Source organism: Podarcis vaucheri, assembly GCF_965113315.1.
Source record: "Podarcis vaucheri genome assembly, chromosome: 10".
In the NCBI taxonomy this organism is placed as follows: Eukaryota; Metazoa; Chordata; class Lepidosauria; order Squamata; family Lacertidae; genus Podarcis; species Podarcis vaucheri.
In genome coordinates, this window is record NC_138748.1 from 55,136,161 (window position 1) to 55,150,603 (window position 14,443).

The 14,443-nt window shown below is 42.7% G+C and overlaps 1 protein-coding gene across 6 annotated transcripts in view; it reads left to right on the forward strand.

The window, feature by feature from the left end:
• Positions 1-14,443, forward strand: part of DENND5B (DENN domain containing 5B) — a 97,746-nt gene that overhangs the window by 33,162 nt on the left and 50,141 nt on the right. For 4 of the 6 annotated variants that reach the window (XM_082240372.1, XM_082240375.1, XM_082240374.1 and 1 more), the window contains exon 2: positions 10,763-10,828. The exons of the other annotated variants lie outside the window; for them this stretch is intronic. In XM_082240372.1, the coding sequence (XP_082096498.1) occupies positions 10,763-10,828 (66 nt within the window). The remainder of the gene's footprint in view (positions 1-10,762; positions 10,829-14,443) is intronic. 6 annotated transcript variants of the gene reach the window in all.

Genomic DNA, 14,443 nt, shown 5'->3' on the forward strand with positions numbered 1-14,443 from the left:
GGGATTCAGGACTGGAGGACTGAGCCCAAACTAACAAAATGAATTTCAATAGGGACAAATGTCAGGTTCTACTCTTAGGAAGGAAGAACCAGCCACACTGGCTTCTGTTCATTGCTCTTTTTCTTTCTTCCACAAGCACCAATATTTTTATGGTTTTCATGTGAAGCAATGTTTGCCAAGCTGGCACCCCCCAGATGTTTGGACCATGGCTCCCAGCAGCTGATGTGAGTTGTGGTTTAAAACATCTGGAGGATGCCAGCTTGATATAGCTACCTTATAGCACTGACTTATTATCATCCATCTTGACTTCTTTCTTGCTTTTACTTCTAGACTTTTACACTCTTCTCAGGATTATTCATTCTATAATGCTCTTTTAAAAACGTACAGCCAAAATCTGCATGTTGCAGTTGGTTTATTTTTTCTACTCGGACTGCACAAAATGTTTGAAGGTTGGCAGCTGTTCTAGAGCCCACCACATTAGTTTATCTGGACATTAAATCAGCATGTACCTAGGAAGATGAGACTTAACACAAAGCTAGACATTTTAAACAATACTGTACTTAACTGGAAGCAAATCTGACTGTAAACTGGTCCGGGCCTGGTGTTCACGGACCCAGAACCAAGCTATTGACAGTCACTTCCTTTCCTTTTGAAAGAGCAATTTAGCGAAAAGAAGGGAGATGCTCCAGCAACAGGGGTGTCCGGTGACAGGAAGGGATTGATTTGTTTAAAAGGAGAGGTGCATTTGGTCACACAAAGCACAGAGATGCCTCCCCGTTTGAATCCTGAAGCCTTCTGCAAACAATGGTATTTGCAACAGATTTACAGTTATGATATGAGATTGTGTAATTTGTAGAGGCTTTGGGATTCTTTGTACATTATTCCGCCCCTTACACTCCATGAAATATATCACCCAGCTACAGCATGTTGCTCTTGTAAAAGCTTAGTGTTTTATGGCTGCATGCAATCTACGTTTTGATAGAATCTAGCCTTCATAGCTAAGTTCAGCATTGCCCTTCAACTTACCAGCCTGAGTCTTCTTCAAACTTGGGCTTTTGGTGTTGTTGGATTCCAGTTCCCATCATCTCTGATAAGTGGCTAAGCTGCCTGAGCATGATACAAGGGGACCTAAAGCAGAACAACTCTGTGATACATAGAATCGTAGAGCTGTAGAGTTGGAAGGGACCATGAGGGTCATCTAGCCCAACCCCCTGGAGTACAGGAATCTTGTTGCCCAATGTGGGTCTCGAACCCACAACCCCGAGATTATGTGTCTCATGCTATACCAGCTGAACTATCCACATGTTCTTTTAATTTTTTGAAGAGTCCTCTCAAATTCCAAATATGAGCAGAACAGAGCAAACTTTTCCATCCTGCTGTATTTGTCTGCACAACCTGATTATTGAGTGCAGACTCTTTTTTTGTGTGTGTGTTTTTGTTTTAGCTGTGGCACAGCACCACTACGTAATGGTACGCCTGACAACCAGCTGTGTGCACCGCTTTACCTGACCATAAGTAGCTACTGTAGCTATCAACCATTATTTATAAGCACACTGATTATAGTCATTACCTTGAAACACAAATGATAATCACTGTAATAGAAAGCTGGTGCAACACAGTGGCTAAGAAAGAGTGAAGGAATCCCCATCTCCTGACGAATGGGAGATCTGAACTTGCCCTGTGACCGTAGGAAAGCTCGCTCTGTTCTCAAGGTTGAATCTCTGCCTCCCGCAGTACAAGGTTGGTTAAGTGTGCCTACCTTAATAGCTTGTTTGTAAGGATTAGGGTAATTGTAGAATTTTTGGAGTTGGAACGGGAGCGTTCAACCCTGCAATGATAATGCGGTTCTTCTTTAATCTAGTTTTTAATAAGTCTGCATTTTGCTGTTGCTTGTGGTTGAGGGACTGTTTGTTTATCAGGGACTGTTTGTGTGTATAGAACTCAAGAGTTTGTTTAGGCCCTTTACTGATTTCAAGTTGCTTCATAAACATTTATTGCAGTGGTCCATGTGTCTTGGGAGTTTTGGGGGTCATTTCACCAATATTTCAAATATGCGCTGTCCTAGTGATATGCCTTTCTGTGTTCCTCGGGGAAGGCGCAACATATTGTGTTGTGCCCCTGACTTGGGAGCAACATGTCATTTTATAGGGCAGCTACTACTGTTTTGGCTTTAATTGTCAGGAGGCAGCCAAAGAATGGGCAGATGGCTCATAGTGTCTGTATTTCGGTTTCTTGGCAGCGAGCCAAACTTGACAGCTCAGTTTGTATTAAAAATACACAAAGAGTTTCAGATCTGGGGGGGAAAATATCTCACAGCTGCAAAGTCTGGGGCAGTTGTTGGAACTGATAAATATTTACAGTGCTTTAGAGGCTTTCCCCATGTGTATTGTGCGTGCACATAAATGCGTTCAGGGAACAAACAGGCAAATCCCTGCAGTCAGTTCTATACCCAGACAGTTTAAACCCAGAACTGTCATCTTTCAGAAGACGGTGTTTAGATTTCCATCAGTCTTCCCCTCCAAGCTTCTTGTTGTGCAGAATCTAAGACCCTTCTCCAGGAAGCTTGGAGGAGAATGACAAGGGAGGGAGCAATTTTCAGTTGTGGCTCCCCCTTTGCTGAACGCTGTAGCCCCCGGTGAGGTCTGCCTCATGCCTATACAGTGGTACCTCAGGTTAAGTACTTAATTCGTTCCGGAGGTCTGTACTTAGCCTGAAACTGTTCTTAACCTGAAGCACCACTTTCGCTAATGGGGCCTCCTGCTGCTGCTGCGCCGCCAGAGCCCGATTTCTGTTCTCATCCTGAAGCAAAGTTCTTAACCTGAAGTACTATTTCTGGGTTAGCGGAGTCTGTAACCTGAAGCGTATGTAACCTGAGGTACCACTGTACTGGCATGTTTTCAGTGCCAGGTAAAAACTCACCTCTTTTTTTCCTCAGGTTCTTGATTGAATAGAACAATGTTATTTGCTGCTAGTTGTGTTGCCCAAGATTTTGCTACTCTTGTTGGGTGGATTTTTATGAACTGCATGTGTTGTTAAAATAAATTATAATAAAAAACATTTTTAAGAGCAAGCAGATATGTCACTTAGAGACCTTGTTTGGGTAAGAAGTGGCAGGTTCAATAAATAATAATAATAATAATCACATGTATATATGTGGTAACATTTTTTTAAAGAAAAACCACTTGCCTATGCAGATTTCTTAGTGGTCCAGCATGTTGTCAAAAGGGTTCTTAACCCCACTGCTAGCCCCTTTGTTGTCCACCTGTCAGCAGTCTTTGTCCTAAAGAGAAGATGTGCTGCATCAAGCCAAAGGCCGGTCTAGGTTGCATCCTGTTTTCTCAGTGGCCATGCAGGGCCTAATACAGTCACCCTCTCCCTGCTTCTGATTCTGAGCAACTAGTGTACAAGAGGTTTACTGTCTCTGGCAACCCAGGGTTCCCAAACTTGGGTCTCTAGCTGCTTTTGGACTATGATTTCCATCATCCCCTACCACATGTCATGCTAGCTAGGGATGATAGGAGTTGTAGTCCAACAACAGCTGGAGACCCCAAGGTTGGGAAACCCAGAATTCTAAACGAAAAGTCCCGAAATAATCTGATACTAGGTTATATTAAAGATTACAGGTTCTGCTGCATGTCCCAATTGCAGGACATCATATGGCTTAGGGCAGGGTTAGGCAACCTAAGACCCATGGGTTGGATGCGGCCCAATCGCCTTCTCAATCCGGCCCGCGGACAGTCTGGGAATCAGCGTGTTTTTACATGAGTAGAATGTGTCCTTTTATTTAAAATGCATTTCTGGGTTATTTGTGGGGCATAGGAATTCGTTCATTTCTTTCTCCAAAATATAGTCTGGCCTACCACATGGTCTGAGGGACGGTGGACTGGCCCACGGCTGAAAAAGGTTGCTGACCCCTGGCTTAGGGCCACTTTGGTCCCTCCGTGCTGTAGACTGCCCTCCTCAGAGAGACGTACCAGGCCCCTTCCCCTTTGCTATGCTGAAAAGGCATGGCTATTTTTTTATAGAGCATTTTGTGGAATTCACTCCATAACAGTGGTCTGCTGTATCTTACACAGCTCTGTTCTGGTGGTTTTTAATGTATATGTTGATTTGCTTTATTGAGAGAGGTGTTGTTGCTTTCCAAAAACAGCAAGGCTCGATACAAATATCGTTGAAAAACAAATGTATTTTTAATCTGTCTGGCACTTTGTAAATTGGTTGTTTCACGTTATCTTTTTATGTGAGGCTGCTTTGGAAGAGTTTGGTATTTAAAAGCAGGATAAAAGTGCCTTAAATAACTAACTAAATGGTATCAATAAATAAGTAGGTAGTCTTGCTGCAAACACTTCACTTCTGCTACCTACACATTAACCATGAATAAGCCACCCTAAAAACACCCAGACAGTTCATGATATCCCATTGTGATATGTCAGGTGAAGATGTGAATGGGCTTTGTGGGAAGTAACCTCTGAAGTAACCTGGTTTCTTGTATCCCACTAAATTGGTGGTTTTTAAAATGTATTTTTTATTAATTATTTGGAAAAAAAATTATCACATAACTCCAAACATGTTGCACCCCACTACATTGTTGACATCTCCTAGGATTTTGCTTTTGAAGAAAATTTTTTCCTAGATGAGTTGAAAGGGCTTGACAGTCATGCCTAAGCTCACACCCCTGATTTTAACTGACATGCCGATGGAGGGGAGGAAACATTGATATGCTGGCTGCTGGAATAAGCAGTGACTGCCTTGGAAAAATGGTTCTTGAAATGTAGACTTAAGAAACAGGGTGTGGTGGTAGTGTTTTTTTTTTGGGGGGGGTCATCTCTAGGCTGTAAGCCTTTTGTAATCCTGCTTGATTGTTGCACGCAGAGATTGGATAACATTTGGGGAAGGGCTGTAGCTCAGCAGTTACATAGCTGTCAACTTACAGATTTGAAAATAAGGGACCAGGAGCCTTGAAAATAAGGGATTTTAGTCTGCCAGCTCCCGAGCCAAAGGCAGAAAACCCAGCCAGTCCAGCAGCCAAACGAAGCCTCAAGTGGTGGTTCCCACAGTGCAGCAAACCGGCAAAGGGGGTGCAGCAAGGAAAACCACCGTCACCTTTCCGCTGGGAAGCGCTGAGCAAAGGCGAGTCCCCAGGCAAGGTGGCCGATTTGATTGGCACGAGGCATGCAAGCTCCACCCCCCAGTTGTTCTTAGACTCCTTATTGGGTGAGCAACACAGCCAAGAAACACAGTTGGAGACTCCCTCCTCCCTGACTGGCAGGGAGGGAGAGGAGCTGCTTCCTTTGAAACACGGGAAATTTAAGGGAAATCATCAATAAGGGACAACAGCAGGACACTGCGCTGGGGTAAGGGAGTTTCCCGCCAAATAAGGGACGGTTGACAGCTATGAGCAGTTAGCATCTGCTTTGCATTTGGAGAGTCCCAGGTTTGATTCCCAGCGTCTTGGGAATGTCCTCTGCTTGAAATGCCGGTCAGAATGGACAATGCTAAGCTGTTAGGTAGCTTCCTTTGTTCCTCATGCTAGGGTTATTTCTACTTTATTCCCATATTTTATAACCTGCTTTTTGCCCTCTAACTGGAGCCCCCAGGCATGTTTATGAAACCACAAACGTATTTTCTGAATATTGAATGCATTCACTAACACGTTGGGCTGAAAAAGTGGCTGTATACTCATTGCATCTTGCTTGCAGCCTGTGGTTTGGAGCTGACCAGGGCTGTCAAACTCAGCAATGCAGACCATGGTTAGCTGTGAAAATGAAAGGTGGGAGAAGAGGGGGAAGAGGAAGGAGCATGTCAGTTCTCAGAGCAATCCATGGTTTGCTTTGACAATGCTACAACTGCACAGTTTCTCCGAACTATAACTTCCCTCCTCAAATATAGATTGGACAACGTTTTAGCATATTTAACATGTTTCTGTAGTAGAATTTTAAGCACCAAACCATTTCATTTCCATGAGTGTTGTACATCATGTACCTGAACTGCTTATGTAGGTGTTAGGATTACCAATGGTGATAGATAGCATCTTTTGTCTCCCACTTCCATATTTCCTCTGTGGCTTTTGTCTAGTCATAAACGGAAAACAGAATACATGGCTAGTTTGGGTGTGACAATATAAGCAAGTTTCTCAAGCCTGTTATACAGTGGTACCTCGGGTTACATACGCTTCAGGTTACAGACTCCGCTAACCCAGAAATATTACCTCGGGTTAAGAACTTTGCTTCAGGATAAGAACAGAAATCGTGGTCCAGCAGCACGGCGGCAGCAGGAGGCCCCATTAGCTAAAGTGGTGCTTCAGGTTAAGAACAGTTTCAGGTTAAGAACGGACCTCCGGAACGAATTAAGTACTTAACCCGAGGTACCACTGTATTAGGGTTTGAGGGGGGCAGTAGGTGATGTTGTGAAACGGTACTGGACCTGGACTTCAAATCCTTGCATTTATGTTTGAGATCTGTTTACAGATCCATTCTCTGCTTTGAAGCACATTAGGTTGCCTCCGACAGGGTTGGGATCCTTCTTAGCCTCAAGCTACCTCTTGCCTTACTGTGAAGATAACGAGGGGAACCAGATGTGATCACGCTGAGCCCCTCAGGAGGAAAGGCAGAATCAGGCTTTGGGGGATTAGGTCATAGGTCAGCCAGAGGAGATGTGTTGATGGCAGCCTCATAAAAGCTAGTGTCATTCTTGGATTGGAAAAATCTCCACTTGGAGGTGGTGGTGATAAAAAGGCCACCACTGTGAGCATTAACAGTCTGGAAACATTTTGAATGGATTTATGGCAGCCGTCCAGAAATGGCCTGTGCTGCAATTTTATGGTTCATGTCAACAAAGACAATCAGTTAAATGAAATTAAACCCTGCTGTTGACTCATAGCTGTATAGTTCTTCGGAATTAACTGTGCATGCAAAAGATTGCAGGTTCATTACTTGGCAATTCTAGGTAGGGATGGGGGAAGGCTGTAGCTTGGTGGGGGAGCATCTGCTTTGCATGCAGAAGGGCTGGCAGAGATTGTGCCTGAAACCCTAGAGCGCTGCTGCCAGTCAGTGTAGACAATACTGCACTAAATGGACCAACAGTTTGGTCTGGTTTAAGGCAGCCTGCCGATGTCCATTCCTTGTTTCCTATGATACAAGATAATAAGATGAACTTCGGGTTGTTCCAGATGATCATCCCTCATGAACTTGCCTTCTTGCAAGGGTGACAGTGCTGTCTCTTTTAATGGGTATGTGTGCTGTATCGAAGCTTCACTCCGTGGGTGTGCCTTAAATAAAACGTTAGCAATCCTATGCTTAGAATGCTAGGACAGAGAGGCAACAGAAAGGAAATGTCTCAATTCCATGCGTGTTTGGCGTGGAGAAAAGAGAGGCTCGGGGCGAAAAGAAAATTGCTCTCTCCCATGCTTAGAATTCTGAAAATGCCAGTTCTGCACCTGCTTACTGGTGCCTTTTGGTATAAGCCTTGCGTGTGCCAAGAGTATTATAAAATAGCTTGCAGCTAGCAGTCGAAATGCAGTGGGGGGTGGGGCGTTGAAGCCGATATATGCATGAAGTGGAAGTGATCGTATCTCTGAAAATTATGCATATGATACAAACTGTAATTGAGCTTTTAGTTCCTCAAGGCAAAGCGCAGTTTATGTATGTTGGGTCTCTATTCTGCAAGCAGCCGTGTTGTTTGTGCTTGTGTGTGGCTTTCACTTGAATATTGTTCAGCCGGAATCTTAAGGGTTGGTCTACCTTTCAGATTGCAACACCGCCCCCCCCCCTTGAATGTCTTTGTTATTCTGCTGGCATTTGGATGTGTAGCTATATTAAGAAACCAAAGCTGTTGGTTGGTATAACGTTACTCTCCAGGCAGACAGTGGAGATCCTTCAATTGAGGTCAGGAGGTGGAGGATGGGAAGGAAGTCTAGAATAAAACACCCTTTCTCAGATTGTATTTTTGAAAAGCTGTTGTTTAAAGCAGTCAAATTATTCTCTGCTGGAGACAAAACACACACACGGAGAGTAATTTGAAAAGGATTTCATGTGCTCTGTGAATTGTGTTATAGACCCAGCGAATCAAAATATGAAGAGTTTTATTGTACTCTGTGAATTAATATTCATTTTAATGGGTCTTGCTGATCAGTTTACTTCAGGGATTTGCATAACTTGTAGACTCAAACAATCACAGCGAACTCCTTGCGTTAAGTGCATGAATACTTCATAGCAAAATGGGACAGCCCCTTATTTTATAAGCCCAGTAGACCAACATTTGATATAACCGAGCTCTTGGGGAATGAATGAAGGAGCTTTATTTGAAAATATTTGGGTGTCTTGTTCCTAAGTGTATTTGTAGGTCTTGCCTGCGTGTGCCTCAGTTCTGTGTAGAAGCTAATCAAAGAGGAATGGCTTGCGGTAATGAGATCTCTGAGGCCATATAAACACAACCATTTTTGTCTGTCGTTATAGCACCATTAGTATACTGCTCGTGTATTCATTTCTGTCAGCAGTGCAGGTTGACACTTCTAAGTGTTCAACCTGTTTTGTCTCTCACTTTTCTGTCTTTTTTGCAGAGCAGATGATCTCTAGTTTTAAAAACATGAAATGAATTAAAAAAGGCTGCCCAAATGATTAGTCTGGCTCTAGCCAATAAACTTGACCTTTAAATTTTAAGTGTTCATATTACATAATCAAATCAAGGAGTATTTTTTTTATAATTCTGAAGGAAAGGGACAGTTTACTTAAAAAGGGGGTGCCTATTTGCCCACTAAGTACCACTGAAACAAAAGATCTCTGTAAGCATCATCTCAAAAAATCTGGAATTCACAAGAGACTGTTAACGTTGGCTCAGCCTCTCCTACGCTGAACGTGCCCCCTTCAACAAGCCGACATTTCACTGGATGCGAGAATCAGACACCCACCTCCCATCCATTCTAAGCAGGTGGTTTCAGGTTGCTGCAAAGATGTGCAAATCTCGTGGGCTGCTTAAATTTCTGTCAGAACTTAGCACCATAGTAAACACAAATCGTATACCAAAGAGAGGTTGAGTTGGCAATGTGTCTAAAACTATGCATATTTTTCCTAGCTTAACCCACATCTTTAGTACAGGTAGTGTGTTCCATTTCTGCCAGTTGTGGCGAGGAGCAAAATGCTGCAGTAGGTGCTGAAGCTGTGTCTCTGACCACGGAAAATATAATGCTCTGTTTCTCAGTTTTTACTGGGCTTTGCCCTCAAATTTTCATGGCTATGTCTTTTTGCTGCTGTTGCGAACTAGAAACCGTTTTTCCAAATGGAAATCTCAGGTTCTCAGATTTCATGTAAAGATGGCCTGTATGGAATCGTGCAATTTGTCCAACTAGCCTAACACTGTATATGGCGGGGATGAGAAATCAGGACCCCAACTCCCATAATCCCTGCCTGTCGGCCATGTTTTGTGTTTTCTTCGTTTGTTATTGAAAAATTGAATAAATACTAAAAAGGGGGAGAGAGAATGGCATTACGTGTAGAAGCTTTCCTTGTTCTAAAATACTAATTCCTTTTCATTGCTGATTTTAACATCTCATATTTTGTTTGTAGATGGGGCAGTTCAGGTGCTGGCATTGCCCACGGTGGCAACCCACACATGTTGAGAGTGTTGCTTTTAATACTTACTTCCAAGCACCATCCAGTCGCCAGCTTCCAGAACAATGGGCAGGCATCCTCCAATTTTGAGATCACCCAGTTAATGCTGCCTCCTGGCATCCAGCCCTTCTGTTTAACCCTGTCATTCACAGGGCCCAGGGATGGAGAACCGTCCCACCCTCCACACATTTGGGGCTGCAGGGAATGCTGCCTTGGGGAATCCTTGCACTTCCTTATTTTCTCGCAAGGTCAGGGAACCTTTAGATTTCCAGACTCTAGCTCCCACCAGGTCTAGCCAGCATGGGAAATATTCATGGATGATTAGAGTTGTGCTCCAACAACACTTGGACACTCAATCCTGAAATGGCTTTCCCATGTTCTGGCCAAATGTAAGTAAATATTCCCAGGGTATTTTTGGCCACTACATGGTAGTTTGATCGCCATAGTACCTTTCTCATAGTAGGTGTTCCTTTAGTCCAGGCATAGAGAGTGTGTAGCCCGCCACGTGTTGTTGGACTACATCTCCCAGCATCCTCAGCCAGCAGGGCCAGTGGTGATGGGAATTGTAGTCCGGCAACATTTGGAGGACCGCTCGGCTTCATATCCCTTCTGTGGATGATGTCACTATTCTGTACATTGGTAGGGATGGAGAATCAGTGCCTCATGGGTGGCTTCTGACATACTTCTAGCATTAACTTCTAAACTGTACTGTACTGCACTGTAGCCTCTTAGAACACAGATTAAGAATGCTTCCCCTTCATTGATGCTCGTGTGGAGGCAGCGATATCTGAACTACCCCCTAGTGTGTTCCATTGCTGTTTACTATCACAGACAATGCACAGCCCCTTTGGAAAAGCAGCACAAATTTGAAATGATTGAGCACATTAAAAAAACACCTATTGTTTGTCTCAATTGGGTTCCTGCAGGAGAGTTTCCTGGTGGGCTGAGCTTTGTGTGGATATGTGTGTGTGTGTGTGTGTGTGTGTGTCCGTCTTAACATGCATTGTTCCATTCTTTTGCTTTCTGTCAGAAGCAGTGGAAGGAAATATTGCTACTTCGTGGTGCATGTCTCCTTTTCTTAACCATGTTTTTGTGTGTGTCTGCACTTTCTATTCATTTTGTTCATACGTGCTTTTTGTTTCTGTTGTGTTATGTAGTCTTATACCAGTGGCTAGAAGCCGATCGTCATGGCAGGAGCTCAGATACTGCAAACAGAACATCAGGTAAAAAAAAAAAAAAAAAGATGGCGGTTGCTTACTAATTTAATCTCCAGATTTCCTGTAATCACACCCATCTTGCACTTTAAATTCAATTGAACACTCTTCCTTTGATTGGTTCGATCTTGATTGATTCCTTGTAATCAATAATCAATAAATCTATTATTTCCCCTCCCACCACCCTGTATGGCAGATGTGATTATATGCCAGAAGAAGACAATCTTTTTCTTCAGTCTGGAAATGTCCCCTACAGCTAACCTGAATAATTTTTAGGATTTCCTGTGAAAGGTCATAACAAGTTTGTTTTGCTTTAATACTGTCCTCCTACGTTCAACACAAGTTCCCAGAGTGGCTTTCAGTGCAAAAAAATTGAAAACAGCATTGAATTAAGAGCAGCATCAGTTCTAGCAGAACAACAGTTGCCTGACTAGATAGAAATTGAATCAAGATTCCCCACCCCCCACAATTCTGGTACCAAAAAGATTACAGATTTTGGTACCAGGTGTAGCTCTCCGGGCGAAGAGTTGCAAAACTTGGGGCACCATCAAAGGAAAGGTCACATCTCCAGTTGCCACCTGCCTCACTGACAGTAGTGGAATCTGGAAAAGAGCCCTTTAGGCAAGCATCTGAGTTTATAGGCAAGTTCTTGTGGGAGGATGTAAGGTTCATAAAGCAATGTTTTATCTTCTGGAACAGAGATGGCATGCCAGCTACTGGGGGGGGGGGACCAGGGGAGATGGAAATTGCTCTCACAGTTCCTAAGGAATGGTCTTGCAGTAATAACTTTAGACTCCAGACTTGATGGTCTTCCACCTGCCCCCTTTTGGTGGTCATGTCTGTTACTGCACTAAGCCAGCCCTGTTGTGTTTGAAGGAACCCCTTGCCCATTCTGCCAAGTGGGACCCTGGAAATCTCCCCAACCCCACCCCAAAGTCCTGCACTGATGACAGCTATAAAACAGTACTGTTTCCAAGGCAGCAAACAATGCAAAATTATATGCTGTATTGAAAAACTTGCCATATTTCCTTTTTTAAAAAATGTAAATACTAATTAGCAATAACCAGACTAGACTGTAGGTCAGATATGTGGGCTGCTTCAGAATCAACACTTCTGCCAAATACCATGTGAGGAGGTCTGAGGGCAAACATGGAAACATGGCTGCCCCATGGTTCTCTGGAGGCAGCTATGTTCCCCCCTGTAGAATCATCCTAAAACTGGGAGCGTGTCATCATAGCCCATCACTTCCAGGCAGATTTGCAGAGCCACATTTTCAGTGTGTGTGATAGGAGTCATGCTTTCTAGCTGTTTCAGCTGTTAGTATGGGGGGACGGAGGAATGGAGCTAGTCAGATGTTTCTGATCTCCACTTATCATGCCAGAGCTGCGATTCATTCTCGTAACAGCAAATCATGGTTTGTTCCTTTTCTTCTTCCTTGTTTAAATCTTATTTTAATTTTATCCATATAACCCAAATAACAAAATAGAAATGCCATAAAACAAACACATGGAAAACTAAACCAAACTAAGGTTGGCATATGTTACACTCATAAGAAGTAATGATAAAGCTGGTTATCCAGATATTTGCGATAAGATACAGACAAAGTGAGTGGAGAGCACTGTCATGAAAAAATTAGAGAACTTGGTTTGTCTAGGCCTCCACTGAATACTCTTTGCTGTGCTTTTATGTAGCCCAAAAGTTTAGGGTAGTTAAAGGGTAAATCCATTGAGAGAAAGTAGATTCGCCAGGATTTTCCTGAACCAATTTAATTAGAATTGTCAGCTGACAGAGATGGCTTCCATGACATACAAGTCCTGTGGAATCTCCCTAAGGCAGGCAGGCATATAAAAACATCTTATATGTAGCAAAGGCACTTCAACAGAATTCGTAACTAGCTATAACTGAGAGTGTTGGAGTCTGATAAGTGGACTAGAAGGGTTTGCTGCTTTTAATCGGCATCCTATTCCTGCACTGATTACACATTTCAAATACTCCCAATGTCCAGGTTCCCAGTAGATTTTCAAACCCATTTGATTTTGGGAAAAGTGAAATATTTTAATGTTAAGCATATTTTAATCCTGATAAATATATTGTCTGCAATATTCTTGAAGCACTGTTGGCTACTTATCTAAGAACACTATGTGATGCAACTTTAATTTACAGCTTAATGGAGACCACTTAGCTCTCCATGTAAAACAGAGAGGTGCTAATTTAACAGCAGCATCCATAACATTTAGTTACACATTTGTAAGCCTAAATTGCCCTAGATTTTGCAGGCAGACAAGAGGAATGTTTATTTTGTTCATTCTTGCATTTACATCCTGTCTTTCCGCCAAGGAGCTTGAGGTAGTATACCTGGTTCTCTCCCTTCTCATTTTATCCTCAAAAGAACACTGTGAGGTTAGCCTAGAAGACAATTGCTGGCCCAAAAGACAGGGTCTTGGGGAATGCTCACTATGCACAAAAGAGGAGCCTGACGTGCACATAGGACATAATGTTCTTTTCATACCCCCTGCACATACAAAACTTTCATATTGGCATCAGAGTCTCTAAATAAATGATGATCTTGCAGTATTTTGCAGTGGGAATGACTTATGGCTGCACAAAGTTCCTGCCCACCAGCCCCCTTCAGAAGGATGAATAAAATATATGCACATTCAGCTGAATACAAGGAGGTTCTTCCACATTGGTTCCTGAGCACATAGAGAAGCCTATGTTTGTGTGCTCAGGCAAACACGGGTCGGTTTCCCCTTCAGACCTTTTGCTTACCATGTGATGGTCAGGGTGGGTCCCACGAGAACACTGGAGCCAGGGCATGAGGGCTCCCCCCTCCATGTGTCCTTAATGCATGGAATAATAAGTTCAGAAGGTGGATGCTGACTAACAGTAACAAGTATGTTGCATCTAGGAAAGTCTTACTTTAACAATGAAATCTGACTTGAAAGCTAGTGTAGCATAGTGCCTAAAAGTGTTGGACTTGGACCATAGTAATGTGTGCAAATCTCCATTCATCCTTGATGAAACTTTAAAGGACACTCAAAAAAATGAAATGTTACACTTGTATTTACCTTTATTGTTAGTCTAATTTTGCAACATTTGAAACTTCTAAATAGGAGAATCCACAACACTGAGAGCTTGTAATAAAACATACTGTATGATATATATTGTCAGACATTCACAGTTCTGTTTTCTGGAGTCTCATTTTTAGTAGAGTTTTCCCTTCAGCTTTATCTTCATATATTCACGAGGAAAAAATGGCAACAGATTAATAAAATACAACTTTATTGCATCACACACATTATTATTTCTTCAATAATTTCTAGCTCTGTTGCAGGTCTGCGTTGGGTGAAATCCTCTTATTGTTTTATGCTCTGCAGTTCCCATTAGTTTGCATATCACTCACAGAGTGCCACTGCAATGGTAATTTATTATAGTAGTTCTCTCTTGGATTAGGACATAAAGGCTTACTGCCATAATACTGCCTATTATGGGATTTTAGAATGAGTGTGAGTGGGACACAACAATATTTGCAAAGGCTTAAAAGCAAATAAATTGCACCATTTTCTGTATTTCAGAACATGAGTTTGAGTGCATGGCGTCAATCCTGTGCACAGTTATCTAGCC